The sequence below is a fragment of the Selaginella moellendorffii genome, unplaced genomic scaffold (assembly GCF_000143415.4).
Source record: "Selaginella moellendorffii unplaced genomic scaffold, v1.0 SELMOscaffold_92, whole genome shotgun sequence".
In the NCBI taxonomy this organism is placed as follows: domain Eukaryota; kingdom Viridiplantae; phylum Streptophyta; class Lycopodiopsida; order Selaginellales; family Selaginellaceae; genus Selaginella; species Selaginella moellendorffii.
In genome coordinates this window covers 247,790-265,837 of record NW_003314353.1, presented here as the reverse complement: position 1 = coordinate 265,837, position 18,048 = coordinate 247,790, and the positions used below count along the sequence as shown (strand labels likewise).

At 41.4% G+C, this 18,048-nt stretch overlaps 3 protein-coding genes across 3 annotated transcripts; all 3 read left to right on the top strand.

Moving 5' to 3' along the window:
- The first annotated feature begins 1,047 nt into the window (after positions 1 to 1,047).
- Positions 1,048 to 2,710, top strand: LOC9662280 (zinc finger protein CONSTANS-LIKE 3). Its single transcript, XM_002988928.2, has 2 exons — positions 1,048 to 2,060; positions 2,280 to 2,710. Exons 1-2 carry the CDS (start codon positions 1,512 to 1,514, stop codon positions 2,610 to 2,612), a joined length of 882 nt encoding a protein of 293 aa, XP_002988974.2. The 5' UTR covers positions 1,048 to 1,511; the 3' UTR covers positions 2,613 to 2,710.
- On the top strand, positions 2,637 to 4,305 carry LOC9662279 (uncharacterized protein At5g02240). Its single transcript, XM_024662716.1, has 6 exons — positions 2,637 to 2,813; positions 3,049 to 3,139; positions 3,225 to 3,424; positions 3,498 to 3,605; positions 3,704 to 3,821; positions 3,962 to 4,305. The coding sequence occupies exons 1-6, from the start codon at positions 2,769 to 2,771 to the stop codon at positions 4,129 to 4,131; spliced, it is 732 nt and encodes a 243-aa protein (XP_024518484.1). The 5' UTR covers positions 2,637 to 2,768; the 3' UTR covers positions 4,132 to 4,305.
- Positions 4,306 to 5,105: 800 nt separating this feature from the next.
- On the top strand, positions 5,106 to 6,620 carry LOC9662278. The gene is made up of 7 exons (XM_024662731.1): positions 5,106 to 5,243; positions 5,439 to 5,611; positions 5,664 to 5,713; positions 5,794 to 5,911; positions 5,975 to 6,097; positions 6,155 to 6,335; positions 6,390 to 6,620. Exons 1-7 carry the CDS (start codon positions 5,139 to 5,141, stop codon positions 6,570 to 6,572), a joined length of 933 nt encoding a protein of 310 aa, XP_024518499.1. The 5' UTR covers positions 5,106 to 5,138; the 3' UTR covers positions 6,573 to 6,620.
- Positions 6,621 to 18,048: the final 11,428 nt, after the last annotated feature.

The window sequence follows — 18,048 nt, the reverse complement described above, 5'->3', positions numbered from 1 at the left end:
AAGTTATTATTTAAAATAAAAATATTGTTACAAATACCTCATTAACCATAATTATAGTGTAAGTATCCCAATCTTACAACATGTGATTTATTTATGAGGCTCCTTGCTCAATGGAAATAGATTGTATTAAGTGTTATGGCAAGTAGTTTATGAAATTTAGTATAAAATTCAATAAATAATTTTTTTTAGTGGTTAAAACCATATAAAGGGATCAGAAACAAATTACACTATATATAAACTTAATAAAACTTTCTTTTAATTTTTTTTAAATTTTTTAACTTATCAACTAGAAAACCTTAAATACATTTTATCCTTCTCAAAAGAAGAGATGATATAAGGTTTACTATTATTAGTATAGTGATTTGATAGTTATTGGATTAGTTTCATTTGCTTCTGTATATAAATTAGAGTTTTTGGGCTAATCTAATATGCATATAAATATATTCCATGTATTGACATATTTGATTTTTCATTTATCCAAAATGAATTGTTTTATATTGTAAAATAAATATTCATTACATAACTGAGATTGCATTATAGAAAAAATATATATTAAAAATCTTTAAAGTTATTGTTTAAAGTTAAAATACTGTACCCCACATTGAGAAACCATTGACCTGAAAAGTCTATTTTTCCTGTCTAGAAGTTATAGTAGAACTTGACTTGCATAAACAACAAAAAATTCCATCCAATGTTTCCCCTAGTGCTCAACATTTTAGACCTTTTTTAACCTTTAAACCTTTTTGAGCCCCACTTTGATTAAAGATAGTGCTCTCTTTTTGTTGCCATGATTCTTGAATCCATTCTTACAGCTGCTTGTCGTTGGGAGCCACGATTGAAAAGCACTGAGGCCTTACACTGACAACACATCCAACGGTCCAGATCATCAAAACCTTCCGCCCGGGAATCCCTCATCCTCCCGGAAAAACTATTCCGGAAAATCTTCTCGCCAGATACGGGAGCTCTGAGCGCCCGGGAAAAGATTTTTTCTGTGCGCTGGACCAATGGCAGAAGGCCAGAGTGGCAAGTGGGGTCGTTGTCGCAATTTTTTTTTTTTGGAGATTTTTTACCCCTTCTTTTCTCCGGCGGGAAAAGTGAAAATGCCACGTGAAGACGCAAAGGATCTAGAACTATCATGTGATTGGCTGCCCGGATCGACGGCGCTGGGCTCCCTGCGATTATCATCCGCACAGCTGGTCCATGGTTTTAGGGTTCTAAGCAAACACCCCCCTCTCATCGATTGTTCTTCCCCATTTTCCAATGTAATCCAGCCTGTACTGACGGATCGCGCACAGATTTTCACTCCCTGTTCCCTACCCACATGAAATCTCGCATTAAATCGCTAGCGCACGCTGCAATGAGATAGTAGAGCAGCGATCTGGGGGGGCAATCCAGCAATTCCCGCCCAGAGGACAGCCACTGGAGGGATTGGAAAAGATCCTAGACGATTCTAGTTCCATCGGGAGTGAAAATTTTCTAGAGATTTCTTCGGATTGGTGCTTGCTCGATCGATGACGAAGCTCTGCGATGGATGTCGAGCCTCCAACGCGGCGATCTACTGCACGGCGGACATGGCTTACATCTGCCTGGGCTGCGATCTCAAGGTCCACGGCGCCAACAAGCTCGCGTCGCGGCACGAGAGGGTTTGGATCTGCGAGGTGTGCGAGCACGCCCCGGCGGCGGTGATCTGCAAGGCCGATGCCGCGGCGCTGTGCGCGTCGTGCGACACCGACATCCACTCGGCCAATCCGCTCGCCAATCGCCACGAGAGGGTCGCGGTCACGCCGTTCTTCGAGTGCCCGAGCATGATCAAGGTCGCGCACATCAACGCTTCGTCGGTCGTTCCAAACGACAATCCTCTCCTCCTCGCCGCGCCGGATTGCTGGCAGAATCCACAACAACAGCAGCAGCCTCTCGCGAATTTCGGCGTGATCGATTCGCTCGATTCCTTCCTCGAGGTGGGAGCAGCGCCAAATCTTCCGGGATTCTTGCAAGAACAGCCCGAGGGGAGCTCCTATAGCTTGGGAGGGACTGGCACAACGATCTCGCTCAGCCAAACAGTAAGCGCCATTCTCTCTCCCTCCTCTCGCGTGTTCTTCGTGTTCTTGCAAGAAAGTTCTCGCGTGTTCTTCGCAAAAATCTCGCTCGATACCGTGAAATCAAGAGAGGGCTTTTGCTCAGCGATGCATTTCCCACACAGGAATCGCTGAGAATTCCATCTTGCGGAAAGAGATTTCTCGTGCTTTCTTCTGATGATCTGTGCTGCCAATTCATCGCAGAGATCTTCCTCAGTGGCGGCGGTCCCGGAATCCAGCTCCAGCATGAGCGACATCTCCAAACCCTATCCAGGAAACATGATCGAGTTCCTGTGCCAGATTTCTCGCGGCGAGCAGGGCATCCAGCAGCAAAATCCCGGGATCGCCAGGGAGGAGCGAGTGCTGCGCTACAAGGAGAAGCGCAAGAATCGCAAATTCGAGAAGACGGTGCGCTACGCGTCCCGGAAGGCCTACGCGGAGATCCGGCCGAGGATCAAAGGCCGCTTCGTGAAGCGATCGGATGTGGAGCATTTCGTGCTCTCGGCTATGGCGGATGGAATCGTGCCTTCTTTCTAGCCCCTGTGAAGGATCGATCGATCGAAAGGTATATGCGAGGGAGAAATATTACTAGCTAGAAACTTCCAAAGTAAAAATCAAACCACACCGCCTTTACATGTGTGCTCTTGGAAGAACAGCACTAGGTAGGGTTTTTATTTGCGTCGCGGCGGAGGGATGAAGGTGCTAGTCGTCGGGAGTAGCAGCGGCTGCGGCCTCGAGGTATGGCGCTGCATTCACGAGCGCGCAGGGATTTTGAGGTGTTGGATCGTTCTTTGCCTGCATTCTTTCGAGATTGAGTCGTGATTTAGCGGCACTCTTTGCCGATGCTCGAGATGGAGGTAGCGCACAGGGGTTTTCGGGGTGTTTGATCGATCTTTGACTGTTTTCTGCCGGTGCTCTCAGGGTTTGCGTTCCATAATTTGGAGTGTTTTGATGTGTTCTTGGTTCTTTCCAGGTCGCGAAATTGCTCGCCGCGTCTGAGGAGTTTGAAGTGTTTGCGCTCGTGAGGAATTTGGAGCGAGCAACCAAGGCCTTGGATTCCACAAGTCAGTGAATTTTGTCCACTCTCTAGGAGCTCTGGAGACTTGGTAGTGACAGGCTCAAGTCTTCTTCTTTTTCTTCTTCTGGCAGGCGACAAGGTGAAATTCGTCCTTGGTGATGTAACGAAACCCGAGACGCTGGCGCCTGCTTGCGAAGGAATGGACGGGGTTGTGTGCACGATTGGTGCTCGAGCTGGATGGAAGCTCCCTGGCTCTGTCATGGAGGACACACCAAAGTTCGTCGACTATCTGGGAGTTAAACACCTTGCTGAGGCCGCTGCTTCTGCAAAGGTAAGAACATTAAACCGCTAGCGATCTAGCTCGAGATTTTTTAACTCTTCTTTTTCTTTCACATACTTTCCAGGTTCCAAAGTTCGTACTCGTCTCGTCAATGGGAGTGACAAGGCCTTACTCACCCATTTCTCTCATTCTCAATGCGGTTAAAGGTCGAGTTTTGGTGTGGAAGCTTAAGGTCAGCTTTCATTTCGCTTTCCGTTTGACGTTTCAGCATCGCTGTTGCACGAACACGTGTAGGTAGCATCCAACTCTCTGACTCTTGTTGTGCTGTAGGGCGAGGCAGCTGTCAAGGAAGCCTACTCCCAGCACGAGGAGCTCGGGTATTTTATCATCAGGCCCGGGGGATTACTCAACAAAGAAGGCGGTCAATACAAGGTCATCGCCGAACAAGGTGAGTTGAGACGCTAGGAACACTATCATATTGCTTGAAATTCTCTCTCATCGTTTTCTAGCTTTTGGGCTCTTTTCCTTTGACAGTTCTTGTTGCGAAGCTAATTTTTTTTACGGTGCTGGTTTTGGCTTTGTCTGCAGGTGACAAAGGGCTGGGGACCATTGCTCGAAAGGACGTTGCACTGATTGCTCAGGCTTGCTTGCAAGGACTCTGTCCACAGTCGAACGTCACATTCGAGATCATCAATGGCAAGTCCAAGCCTCCGACGGATTTGAAGGAAGTCCTGGCCCATCTTAAGCCGGACAAATGAACCAACCATCCAGTCAATCCGGCAGAGATCACAGCCCAAATCTTCTATGCATATTTTGCACAGCAACGACTCCGAGTGTAAGTTCTTTACTGTAAGTAATCGTTTTGCTCGTTAGCCAGCCATAGCTGTAAAGGAATTCGTGCCAGGGGAATAAGACAGGTTTGCTTCATTACATCTGCTTTTTGACAGTGTTTTTCTTCTTTTTTCTCTCGCTTTTTTTGGCTCAAGCAGCGTTGTGGCAGGATTTCTTCAAGTGCACCACAGCTCTAGAGATCTTACGTGACTTTGGATCGATCTCCAGCATCTCGGAAACTAGAAACACTCCTGGAACTCCCTGGTAGACGACCACTAAGCTGGACACGCCTCCAAAGACGTGGAGGATCTGGAGGTGGAGATCTGGGAAGCGGACCATGAGCTTGTGGAAGAAATGTGAGAGCTCCACGAGGCCCTGGAGCGCTCCCGAGCTCCGCGCGAGGAGATCACATACCAGGGGTGACACCAGAGTGGCGCCTCGCTCGTAGTGCGCGAGGATGGAGGCCAGGCTGCGCGAGTTGAGTGATGCGCACCACTCCACTGCGAAGCTCTCCGCCTCTTCCTGTGACATTAGCGTTGCCATAGTCCTCTCTTCTTTCTTTGAAAGAAGTTTAAAAGTTGGTCTTGTAAATGACCATTGACTTTGATTTATTTTGACCCGGTTTACATTGGCTTTTTAATTTTGTATTTTACCTTTTAGAGTAAACGAATTTAACTATTATGGACTTAAATGTACGACGGTTGTAATGTAATATTAGTGTAATAAAATTTTAATAGTATAGATAAATTAGAGTTTTTGGGTTAATTAATATTATTTCCTTCCCATTAGACTTTGATCTTTTAGCCCTTGACTTAATTTGACGAACTTTGACATTGTTTTGACTTATTTGACAATGTTTTTTGTTTGATTTCATCCCAGGGCAAGGGGAGGGATTGTGAAATTGGAGCTCCTGCGTGGTGGAAGTGATATAGTGATGGCACCCATGGTATGCACCCAATCCAGCCACATTGTTGGGTGCCTCGCCTCGCCATCAAACAATGGCCACTTGACCCAGCGACAAAGCACTGTCATACTACCCGTAAGTCAGTCACTCCTTCAAGAGTTTTACAATAGCTCGATTGCTTGGCTAGGTTTTTCTCTTCTTTTTAGTCTAGAACGTTCTAATCTAGTCGAAAGTTTACATGGATTTCTTGTCTAGATCTTTTTTTTTTCCTTGAACTTCGCAATCTAGTCGAAAAGGTTTCTTTTGGTTTCTCATTATTTTTCAAGCTAGGGACTAGGCAATAACACTGGAGACTATGCTCCACTCTCGTCAGCTCTCCGCAGCAAAGGATTTCCGGTCAAGGTTTTGAAAGTTTCGAGGCTGGATTGGCTACGAAATGCTGCTGGTTTGCTCGACGGGAATTACTGGAGAGGAACGCTCAAGCCCAGGCCTGTTCTTGACTGGTACAGTCTTGAATCATCTCGTGAACTCTTTAGAAGATCGAACTTTTTGCAGGTACTTGGAAAGAATAAAAGTTTCTATTGACGCTGTCAAGGCCAAGCACGGTAGAAGCTTCTTTCGATCTCATCTCGACTTTCGCAAGCTTTCTTTTTTCTCAGCTTTTTTTCCAGTGCTTTGCTCTCAGGTCATGACAAAGTCTCGCTGATTGCTCATTCAGCGGGAGGATGGCTTGCCCGGGTTTTCATGCTGGAGTTTGGAACCGACGATATTTCTCTTTTGCTCACACTTGGAACTCCTCACTTGTAAGTTTCACTGATTGGTCGATTCGAATCGAAGTTGTAGCTTCGTTTTCTAACTCTCTCCAGGCCACCTCCAAAAGGAGTCCCCGGTGTTTTCGATCAAACACGGGGCCTGCTAGACTACGTCGAAGAGAAGTGCCCCGGGGCCTTTCATGCTCCTCAAGTAAAATACGTTTGCATTGCTAGCAGGCATGTACCGGTTTCAATTCTATCGTTTATGATCGTTTTTTTGTTCGTTGCTTACAGATATATAAAGGGTGCTACTCGATCTAAATCCCCGGATGCTGTGGTAGCAGCAGGCGTTGGAAGTGTGACAACAGGCACGCTGGTTGAAACAATAGTAGAAAGCGACGAGGAAGAAATTGACGATGTGGAAGAACTAACTCCTTCGTATGAAGATAGACTTATTGGCCAAGGATACAAGCAGGTAACTAAATGGAATGAGTTTTGGAGAGATAATAGCTATGGTTGTTTTGACCAGGTTTGTGGGAGAGGTGATGTGTGGGGCGATGGTGTTGTTCCTGCAATGTCAGCACATTTGAGAGGAGCGACAAACATAACATTTGATGGTGTCTACCACTCACCTGTTGGTGCGAATGATGAAGAGAGGCCATGGTATGGATCTCCCAAAGTTCTTGATGAATGGATCAAGTTCCTTGAATAGAAGTGAAATCTTGGCAAAAGATAATGTGAATGGCTGCAATCAGGATAATTTTTCTTTCTGTGGGATAAGAGGTATACTAACAATGTCATAACCCAAAATTCTAGAAAAGTTTAAACTTTATCTCATAAATTTTAATTTTTTGTTTTTCTAACAAAATTAGTTGCAAATATAATATAAATATTTAATGGTTTTACCTTTTGAATTAAGATGCTATTTCTACTACACATCTATAATCTAATAGATTCTATAATTCTAAATTTTAAATTTTGCTACTGAAATTAAACTGAGAATTATTTCTTTCAAATTTTTTAATTATTTAGTAATAAAACTTGTTAACCTCAAATTTGGCATATTTACTAATATGACCCTGGAAGCTTTAAAATTGCAAAAACAAATATTTAAATTTAGTATAAAAGCTCTTCTAAGTTTAATATTACATTTATAACTAAAAATTCATAAAAAATCCATAAAAAATCTGAAAAACGTCATATGATCACAAAACCTATAACAAATGTAGTTTTTTTCTTTCTCAAAATCTTTAGTATGAATGCATTTCTTTTTTTTCATAATAAATGCCAATTGAGGAGGGTTTCTCCACCATAGAGATAAGATGTTTCATTTCATAATGCTACTTTAGTACTTTATACCTAACTTGATTTTACATTTTCTTCATGGTATCATTCATAAGTTTATATTGTGATCTACTTTAAGTACATTAGCTACATACGAATCAAGGATTCACAACTATTTATTTTCAATTGTTCATTGTGAATGCATACATTATATATATTCTAAAATATGAATTAAGTGAGTAATATAAAATTGTGTTTTCCTTTGTACTGCAACAATTACATAAGTATAAGGTAATCTTAATCTCTTGCCATCTTAAGTATAAGTGAATAAGTTCACTACATGAATACCATATTTCGATGAAAGAAATTTTCTCAATGACAAATGTTATCTCCTTGCTATCGTAGTGGATAATGATCATTAATTTCTTGTCGACACTAAAGGTAATTTACAAGCCATAGCTTGATATTACTTTGAACTTAGGAGTCTGAAAATTGCTATATATTAAATACTTCAAATTTTCAAGAACATATAAGAGTTACAAGATATAAGAAAGCACAAATTTTAGCTAAAGAAATACAAGCAAAGTAAATCTTAAATCCATGAAACTCAAACAAACTTAGATCCAAACTTTCAAGAACATCTCAAAGAAATATAAATAATTAAATCATATCTTACCTTAATCTTATAAAACTAAACTTTAATTTTATCACTAAGCTCAAATAAAATATTTATTTGACATGCTCCTTAGTTTACAAGGTATAAAATTAATTTAACTATCAAAATACCAATATCAAGTTATTTATCAAAGTGCCAACATATGTCAATTTTACTCTTTTGCCAAGTATTGAAGATCAATTAATAGTTCACATCCTCCATTAGTGGATATGTCTAAACATTAAATTTAAAATAAAAAAATGAAAAACTCATCACCTATTAGACTTGCAAATTTTCTAAAGTGTACTCAAATTCTTACGTTCAAAATTACTTTGCATCCTGATTATAAATTTTAAGGTTTCTTCCTTAAACTTATTAAATCATAAAACTAATACCAAAGTGATTGAGAACTCTAAGTTTAAGCTATATTAACAATTTTCTGTAAATCTTTCAGATATGCATTATTGTTAAAAAGTATACTAACTTACTAAAAGCATCTTGGAAAAATTTAGATTCAAAACACTCAATTATCTTTATAAAATATTTTTGTCTCAGCTTCACACGCTCATAAATAATCCCTTGTATTGTATTGGTATTGCATTTCAACACATATTGAGTACCTTCTTTTACCTTTATTGCCCTCTTAGTTCTAATCCAAATAAACTAAAGAAATATCTTCCTAAATTTATCTGTTTTATATATTTATTTTGTTTCTTATTTCCTTTTTATGTTTGTCCTTGTGTCTCTGATCTTAATGATGATTAACTAAATAAAACTTATACTTAATTAGATTAATTAAGTTTTTTTTAAAAAAAAGTAACCATTATTTTGAAGGGTTTACTATTACTTAAACCAAAAAATGCTTAACATCAAATATTTCAAAACCCTTTAGGTGATTAGAAAAGGGGGTGTATTTTTATTTTTATCAAGTCATTCTTTTTATAAAAGCTTTGATGAACAAAAGCTGAAAGCTATAGTAAATTAGACTTACCAACTGATGTGGTGTGATTATTTTAGCCAACTAACAAAATTGACCCTAAAATCCTTTTGATACTAAATGTAAATTATTAAATTTTAATTTTCTAGAAAGTCACCCAACTCAATATTATTCAAATATAATCCAAAATATCCCAATACCCTTTAATTGATTGGAAAAGGGGGTACATTATTCATGGGGCTTTTTCCTTTTAAATTTTAATTTTAATTTTTTAATAATTCTCTTTAGTTGTTTAGAGGGTGAGATAATCTTTAAATTCGATATAAATTAATTTATATTTTAATATTAATATAAATAAATTTTAAACATTATCAATAACTTATATATAGAACTATTTACCATATTTTTTAGATGATATATTTATCACTATAAATAAATTTTAATAACATCTACATGTCTAAGAAGAATTTAATTATACTAATTTTTTATTTTGAAAATTTTTATTGTTATGTTGAAGGTAACTATGTACCAATTTCTAGAATTATTTACACTCTTTTTCAAATTTATTTTGAACACTTTTTAATAAATATTTAAGTTTAATATTTATATTATGATAAATCAAATAAAGTTTCATAAACATTTCAAGACTATTATATTATTTACAAAGGGTATAATTCAATATCTAAAGTAATTAATTTTTTATTGAGTACTTCTAATAAAAAATTATAGATATTTATAAATAGCAAAAATAATTATATTGTTAAAGGTGTTACTGATAATTTTCTTCATTTAATTTCATTAATCTCAATAAAGTTTTATATTTACATTACCCATGAAGTTAGTAATTTTATATATCAGTGATGTATTAATTAAAATAAATTATATCATAAATATTAAAGTTCAAATTATTAAACTTTTTTAATCTCTTTGAAGACACTTTAAAATTAGTAAAAGTGTGGCTAAACTATTTTTTTACCTACACACTATATAAAGTTTGTGTGTGTGTGTCTATATATATATAACTAATATGCTAATTATAGTTAACCATCTTTTTAGGACTAAATTTTACATCCATTCTTGTATTGTATTTCCATATCCCAAACACTCACAGTGAGGGGCATTGTAATTTGTCCTTAGAGGGTAATGTTTTTAGCAATGTTTAGTGTTTGGGATTGTGCTTTTAGTTTTATTCATTTCTTTCTTTTGTGGATTTAGATCTATATTAGCTTTTTGCAAGATTTAGAATTCTAACTATCATTGTGCTTATTCAGTTTTTGTTTCTTGCATTCCTCTTTTTCTACTATATCACCTTATCATTAATCAAAAAGTATATCAGCTGACGCTGCTAATGCTACTTTAAACTTTTGGTGTTTTAGGGCATAATTATATTGGTGTTGTCCCCATTCTTGGTCAATTACCATCTCCAGCTTTTGTGAGATAATGTGAAGTGTGATCATGACATTGATTGGTGTAGCACACGTGGTTTTTACTCTTTATCCTATGGTGATTTACCATAAAATAACACCACGAAGCGGAACCTAAACCCTCCATATGCCATGTGTTATATGCCACGTGTTACATGCCATGTGTCCAAAGGGCAATGGTGTGGAACTTGAGGTTCAAGGCCTTGGGCCACTAAACATAGGAACGGTGCCAAACTCCCAAGCATGGAGCCAAGGAGTGACGAAACCGAATCACAGAGGAACTCTTGAGCATGCAACCCAAGGAGCAAAGGGATAGGAGCACAAAGTGATTTAGAACAATCCTAAAGTATTCAGCATCCTAATGCTAGGACCAACACGCAAAATGGAGCCAAACGGAGTTTGGCGCTATTTCAGCATACCAATGGCTTAACACGAGGACATAGGTATTCCATTAGTTAGCATGGTGTGGAATTTGGGCTTAGACCCAAATCGGACGCAGAACAAGGATAAGCACGCAAGAGCTAGACTATGCTTCAGGTTAATTGGCCATGCCTGACCTACCCACTATCTACATTTGGAACCCCCCACAGCCCCCTTTGAGGAACATATGTTTTGGGCTTTCACTCCAAGCCTCCCTTAGTATCAAAAGTTAGGGATATGGAATGTCTTTAGATTGTGAATTTAGACATGGAATAAACACTGTTGTGTTCAGGACAATCTCTATCTCTACATTCTGTAGATATGCTAAATAAGCAAATCTGGACACTTTCCATAAATAATATTTGGGACCGGAATGAGACTAACACAAAAGGTATGATAACGAGGGTGTTTGGCAGATACAGTAAGTTATCATCTAGCATTATTGAGGGACTAATCTCAATACGTAAGGGTTCTTGTCAAGCCAATGCAAAACAAAGCAAAAGAGAACTAAAGCCAGGCCAAATATGCTCAGCTAGAAACACATAGGAGTTCTTACCTTATATCCATCTGGCTAAATACAGATGCTAAGCTCAGTAAATTAACATTTGAACAAAAGGGGCTGATAAAGGAAATTAGCAATACTAACCTTCTACTATCGTGGCAGTAAGGAAAAAGTGTTTGTAAGGACTGGCTGACAGGTAACTTTCGATACCCGAAGTTACATTCGCGACAATTGGAAAGATGTAATCTATGTTCGAGAATCAAGTTTATAAAAGGATAATGTTTACAAGCTTGAATGGATTTTGGATTGTGATGAAAAGTTTGATTATTATAGAGATAGCTTTGGAGATTAATTTTTCAATCACTCATTTGATTATTTATCTTTACCTTCTGCCTTTTTCCAATTTTTTCTTATTTCTTGATTTGAGCCACCTTCTTATATTTTTAATGTTTCTCCCTTATATAATATTTCCTTCTCCTAACATGTCATGAACACAAGTAATAGAAGTGTTTGCTTTCCAGTCTCATATGGCACCAATGTAAAGATTGAGCTGCACCTTCTTGCAGATGGCACCACACCCAACATGAGAACATCCATGGGGTCATCAGTCTATTCTCCCCAGTATGGAAGATCAAGTCATTTGTACGGCCACAAGGTAGGGTGGAAACTGTGTGGAGGATATTGATCTCATCAAAAATCTTGCTGCATATATACTAGAGCGAGTGGCTCAAACTATGAGGTGGTAGACTCTGCCCTGCCCACTCATGCAGACGAAGTCAGCTCCATCATTGACTTAATGGTGGGACTTGCAGAGGTGGAATCTTCAGTCCACTATGTGATCTACGACTCCGAATCCTATCACAAGTTCTGGAAGGCCTTGAACGAGGTGAAGTTTCGGTTGAAAGGCAAGGAGATGCGGGAGATCCATGGGATAATGGCTAAGAAGAAGATACTGACGAATGTCCGCATCTTCACACTCGCCCTTGTTATTGGTCCTGCAGCAGAGTGGGACTGGAGTGACTTCCCAGCTTCGTTCGACAAGGCCGATCGAATTGATCTGAGGGAGGTCAATTTACCCGTGCCTGAGGAACTGAAGACGGCTATGGAGCTTTCGAATCCAGAGAAAGCTCCAGATGCAACATGGGAAATGCTCAGCTGGGTCTTCAACGCAATAGCGGGTGGGTCACCTGCTTCCGACTCCAAGGGCAAATGCGTTGTTGAGTACAACTGCGGCGGACTATTCTTTCGAGCCGCACTACTCAAGGGTGTCCCGTGTGTTGCGGTGACAAACTCCATTGAAGAGGTGACTTCAATGGAGCATATAATTACAGTTGCCAAAGAAAAACAGTATCTTCTCTGCGAACCTGGTGAGTACGCACTTTAAGTTTAAATGTTATCTCACAAGCTCCCCCCTAGATGTTGAAACGGCGTTAACAGCTACTATTGAAGATACCCATGTTGGGCCGAGCTCACAACCTGCACAAGGTAAGGTCACGTGAGGCCTCACGCCATTTTGATTATAGATCGTTGTGAATATTCAGACACGAGGACTGAAAAACACACTGGTGGCGTGTCGAAGAAGGACAAATAGACAAGCAATAGGAAAAAAGGAGGTACAAATTATATTTGCAATGGCGTGTGGTCTCATGCCATTCCTTGCAGGAGACACTTCTTCAAAGGCAAAACAGGCAAGCACCAGCCAAGCTCAAACTGACAGTGGTCATAAAAAACGAAAGCATGTTGGACAGTCGTCGGGATCAGAGGCGTTTGATTCGAAAAGGAAGAAGGGCAACGAAAAGATGATAGGTAATGCCTTGCGGTTATGGCGTGTGTGCTCATGCCATTCATTGCAGATCAAGGGCTGAGTGAAAGCAGCCAGTCACCACCTCCTGACTCAGATTCCTATGGCGGACTCCCCTTCCCCAATCTCAATGGAGAGGTACAATGGATGAGGGATGCTTTTCAAGTTAGGGCCACGTTTTTCTCATCTCGTCGTCTTCGAAGGGTGCAAGAACGTGCAGAAACCATGTTAAGACAGTTGGGTGAGGATACGGTCCTAGGTCACGCACTAAAACAGGCTATGGATGTCTTGTATTTTGAGATGGAGACTCGGCCAGATGATTTTCCTAAGATGGTCCTGGAAGAACAAGCCATCCAGCCTGAGCAGCCTATGGAAGAAATGCAGGAGGGGGATGAGGAGCCAAAGAAAGATAATGAGCAAGAAGAGCAGAAGGACAAAGAGGAGGACAAAGAAGAGGAGGACGAAGAAGAGGAGGACGAAGAGGACTTGGATGGTCCTCACAATGATAACAATCACAATAACGATGACGACGATGATGACGACGATGGCCAGCCTGAGGTGGCCAAAGAGCAGCGGAGGAAGGTCATACAAGACAAACCATCAGGTAAATAATAGTACATCCATTCCTAACCTTTTACCATTTCTAACATTGTCCATGTAGGTCGCAGAGCAAATGGTAAGTAAAGATTATTCAGTTGAATTAAGATACAAACTCTAGCCTTTAGTGTCGAGGAAGGATAGTGCCAAGCAAGGGTCGAAACGTATGTCTAATCCTTCAGAATCAGCAGTGCGCCCAAGTGATATCGGTCCTAGTTCCTCAATAGCAGTTGATGGTAAATACAGTATAGTCGATTCAATGTGCTAATGAGTTTGTTTTTAGTAGCCAGTAGGGAGGATACCATCTCAATCGAAGGGAGATATTTGGACATGCATATGGATCCGCCAGTGGACTCTACTTGCCTGCAAGAGTCATCAGAGCTGGTGGAGGCTACTATCCATATCAACGCCAAGCAAGCTGACCACGCTCCACTTAATGCTGCCCATACCACTGAGTCAATCTTGTCCACGTATCCAACTGATGGTGACCAGGCGCCATTGGACCCGCATGAGGCCGCCCCAGCCGCCGAGCCGGTCGTATCCTCATTTCCAAAGGACTCAACGTGTGCCCAATCGTCTGACTACGCGCCGTTGGAACCTCCCTACACCGCCCCTGCTGCCTGTTCGGTCATGTCCACTTTGCCAACGGAGGCACCAGCTGAAATGGCGTGTGATCACACGCCATCGGAACCACCCCATGCCACTGTTGAGCCAGTTGTACCAGAGTCTACATCTGAAATGGCATGTGCCCACACGCCATCGGATGCGATTGACCCCACATTGCAGAGGAGAGTATTTCCGCCCTTCACATTTCCTCAACCAAAACCCTCTCAACGACCATTGGGAGCACCATTCGCTAATATTGTAGATGGTAAAATTGACTTGTACTATTTTTTATGCTGACGCATTTCATTTCAGAGTCACGGCGAAGGTACTGTATCGTTTTTGATCTGAACGATGTCCTTTTTCTCCCATGAGCGTGGCTCGTCCTCGAATGTCACTGCACCCTCCAAAGCCTGCGGTCACAAGTTGGTCAAAAGAGACAGATTCACATTAATCACACGGGAGAAACTGCGGGATCTAATAATGACCATGCGACACTTAAAACAGAGGGCCGGGTTCAATTTGCAATTGGGAGTTTGGACATCCATGATGCGCCACAATGCATTAACGTTGCTACAGATGATACACGATCAAACGCGAGTAATATTACCATTTGACTTTCTCCTAACGCAGGAGGATTGCTTGACTATGGTCCATGTGAGGGGTAGCAAGCCCATCTTCGTCAAGGCAGAGGCTGTAGTGATGAACCGGACTGCTAGGTCAAGTGAAATCCTCATCATCGATGACTCGCCGATTAAAACTGCAGCGAACACGCACACATATGCAGTGCACCCCATCTCTTGCAGTATGGAAACTAGGGAGAAGAAACCGTATGTTTTGGGGGACCTTGCAAAACGGCTTGATAGAGAACCGGCCAGTCCAGGAGGTAGTTGCAGAAATCAACCAAATGGCAGATGGAACGGTATATCAGAAGCCATTTGATCGGACAGACACCAGTCATCATTTATGGCATGTATATTGTCTAGCCAAGCACTATCCGCATCTCCATAATTTGCTCAACCGGATGGGTTCTTCGACCACTGAACATGAGCGTGGACGTATTAGAGAAGAGATGGCATTACTATTAGGTTTAAATCCTAATAGTGTGGAGAGTGATGAAATTCCAAGATTATTGTATAGGCGTTGGAGGCAAAAAATAACAGTCTGAGATGGCATGTATTTATTTAAAAATGTAACTTATTATGGCATGGGGTTCCATGCCATTGTATTAATATTAAAAGACAATTCTTTGAGAGGATTTGCATTATACTAGAAGTGTTACAGCGTGTTATAGCATGTTATTGGAAGTCTACGAAGTTGTTTTATTAATAAGGGGAAAGTAAAGATTGAATGGGGACTTGGGCTCCACCTAGACTCGGAGCAACTGAGCCAATATTAAAAGGATGGAAAGAAATTGGATGACGATGACAAAGAGAAGAGAGAGGTGAAGCAGTGGCAGGGGGAGGAGAAGTGATTGAGTAGACATTTCCTTGTTTAAAATATAATGGCATGTGCCTCAATACAGTTGAATTTTGTTATATTTATATACTATATAAAGGTTTGGAAACCTTATTTTACAAGTGGGATAATGACAATTCCCACTTTAACGAAATAGAGCTTAGCACCCAAAGGCGGAAGGCAGGGAGAGTACCCATGAGGCTTGCGTAAGGCCATGGTGTTCCGAAATGTTGTCCCAAAGGCCCAGACTGTGGAAAGGAAGAGGAGTAGTCCTCTGGTGTGGTGACTAAGGATACAGTCGTGCGGTGAGGAAGTCCCAGAGGACCATGGGACTTAGTGGTCGGGCCTGTGGGCCTTGATCCAGTGGCAGTGTTGGCGAACACAGCCAAGGACAAAAAGGGATTTGGTGGGGTCCAAAAAGGAGATATTGGGGAAGGCTATTCCTCATGTCTGTGGGCATCCTAAGGATGCTAAGGAGTGGATTTGGGATGACCACTCATAGACGGATAGCCTAGTCTTGGAGAGACGGGATTGCAATGCAAGTGGTGTTGGACCACCGATGTGACCAAGGTGATTGGGCATGGCCTAGCATAACGAGCTGGTATGTTGGTGGTGCCTTGGGGTGTCGGTCAGGGGACCGGACACGTGGAGCACTTGGACCAAGTGCAAAGGTTGAGTGGCATGGATGTCATTCTCGGGGCTAGCAAGCCCCAAGTCCTGAGTGGGACTTATGGAGGTTGTGAATGAGACTCCTCCAAGTGGTCGGAGGTGTGGTTAAGTGATTAAAGTAGAATGGAAAAAAATTAGTCCCTTACAACTTGGTATCGGAGCTGTTCCTTAGTCCGACTTTTATTGGTGCTCAAGTATATCACCATTGATGTTGGCATCGGAAGGTCCTAGGAGTGGGCCTATCCTTGAGGAGTAGCATGTCGAGAGGACATGGCTCTCCACTCAAGTTCATGCGTGAACTTGGGCACAATATGGTGGATAGAAAAGGGCCAATAATGGAACGACTTTGGGATCTTGGGAACAGTATAAGGTATCCTCAGAGAGCTGAGGATGTGATCCAGATGAGCGTTTGACGCAGCAAACGGGCTAACGTAGTTGTGGTAAACAACTATAGTTGGGATCACGGGAAAGATGTAGACTCCAAAACAATAAAGGAGTCACAAGATTACCCTTATATAGTCGAGGTTGGTGCTCATGAATTTGAGACTGAAATTAATGACTGTGGGAGGTCAAATACGGAAGAGGACACAAGTCCTTGAAATGGTAGCCGGGGCTACGTCTAATAAATGCTAGAACAACCCAAGGAGTTGGGGGTGTATTTAGAGGATGAGTTGGTATTCTCATCACCTGGACAAGTGGTCCTAAGGGGCGAAAAGTTGCCCCTAGAGAACAAATCAAGTGTCGGAGTAACACTTGCAAAAGATGGTCCTTGTAAGTAGGACATGAATACAAAGAGTTGTATTCCAGTGAGCTAGCACCTCAAAAGTAGGACCTTATAGGTCGTCAAATTAACAAATTCCAAAAGGTTGAATGACTCCAATAAAGTCAAGGAATAATCCTAAGGGCTTGAGGAAAGCATTTGGACTAAGGTGTGTGGTGCCCCACGAAGGATGGGGAAGATCTTGAGATCCAAGCATGAGAGCAGTATGTATCTCATTGATGGCAGAAGGTGCCATGCGAAAGTCGTGGGAAAGAGTTTCCCGGAAGAAAACAACTTTGACACAAGTTGTGCATGAACTCTATGGTGCAGTGCTAATGGATAATTAGCATAAGAGACAACCATATTGGTCTTGGAAAAAATACCTGGACACAAGTAAGAAGTGTCATAAAGGTAGGTTCGTCGAGTCGATGGTGTGGAGACACCGAAGGTGCCAAGGCATACTACCTTGAGGTCAAGTTAGTGGGTTCATAAGAACCCCTACCAAAGGAATCCCAATGGAAATGGGAATAGCATAGCCTAAGTTGGAAGGCATGCGGTTAGAGTGTGGTGACCCAGATAATGATAGAGGTGTGGAGGCACCAGCAATGAGTTGTAGGACTTGACAACTATGAGGCAACTAAGCAAAAGGTGCAAAATAATTCATAAACTGGTAGAAGGCAACTACCTAAGACTCCTTATTGGGATAAGGATGCTCAATATACCCTTATAATGTTACGACATAATAAGTCAATGTCCAAAAGGGAATGCTCATTGTCAGAGAGGCCATCATTGGGACACCCAAACACTCTAGAACACCAGAAGGGGGTATTTGGTGTCATGAGGGCAATGGATAATGCCCAAGGGACAAAGTCCCTAAGGAATGAAGGATAGGAGGTGCTATGTGGGCATCGAACTTCTTCTATGGGTGGTGGAGTTGTAAGGAACCAACTCGCCGAGGTGTCGTAGGCTAAGGGAACCCCGAAAGCATGACCAAAATGACAAAGAGTTCATCGGATGGGACCAAGTCAAAGATCGAGTCCAAGACCGACTCTAGGACCGAGTTCGAGATAGAGTCCGG

Coding starts and splice junctions, on each gene's coding strand:
- LOC9662279 (XM_024662716.1), top strand. CDS start 2,769: ATGAAGGTGCTAGTCGTCGGGAGTAGCAGCGGCTGCGGCCTCGAG. Junction 2,814..3,048: donor GCAGCGGCTGCGGCCTCGAG/GTATGGCGCTGC, acceptor GGTTCTTTCCAG/GTCGCGAAATTGCTCGCCGC. Junction 3,606..3,703: donor TTTTGGTGTGGAAGCTTAAG/GTCAGCTTTCAT, acceptor GTTGTGCTGTAG/GGCGAGGCAGCTGTCAAGGA.
- LOC9662278 (XM_024662731.1), top strand. CDS start 5,139: ATGGCACCCATGGTATGCACCCAATCCAGCCACATTGTTGGGTGCCTC. Junction 6,098..6,154: donor TACGTTTGCATTGCTAGCAG/GCATGTACCGGT, acceptor CGTTGCTTACAG/ATATATAAAGGGTGCTACTC. Junction 6,336..6,389: donor TTGGCCAAGGATACAAGCAG/GTAACTAAATGG, acceptor TGTTTTGACCAG/GTTTGTGGGAGAGGTGATGT.
- LOC9662280 (XM_002988928.2), top strand. CDS start 1,512: ATGACGAAGCTCTGCGATGGATGTCGAGCCTCCAACGCGGCGATCTAC. Junction 2,061..2,279: donor CGATCTCGCTCAGCCAAACA/GTAAGCGCCATT, acceptor AATTCATCGCAG/AGATCTTCCTCAGTGGCGGC.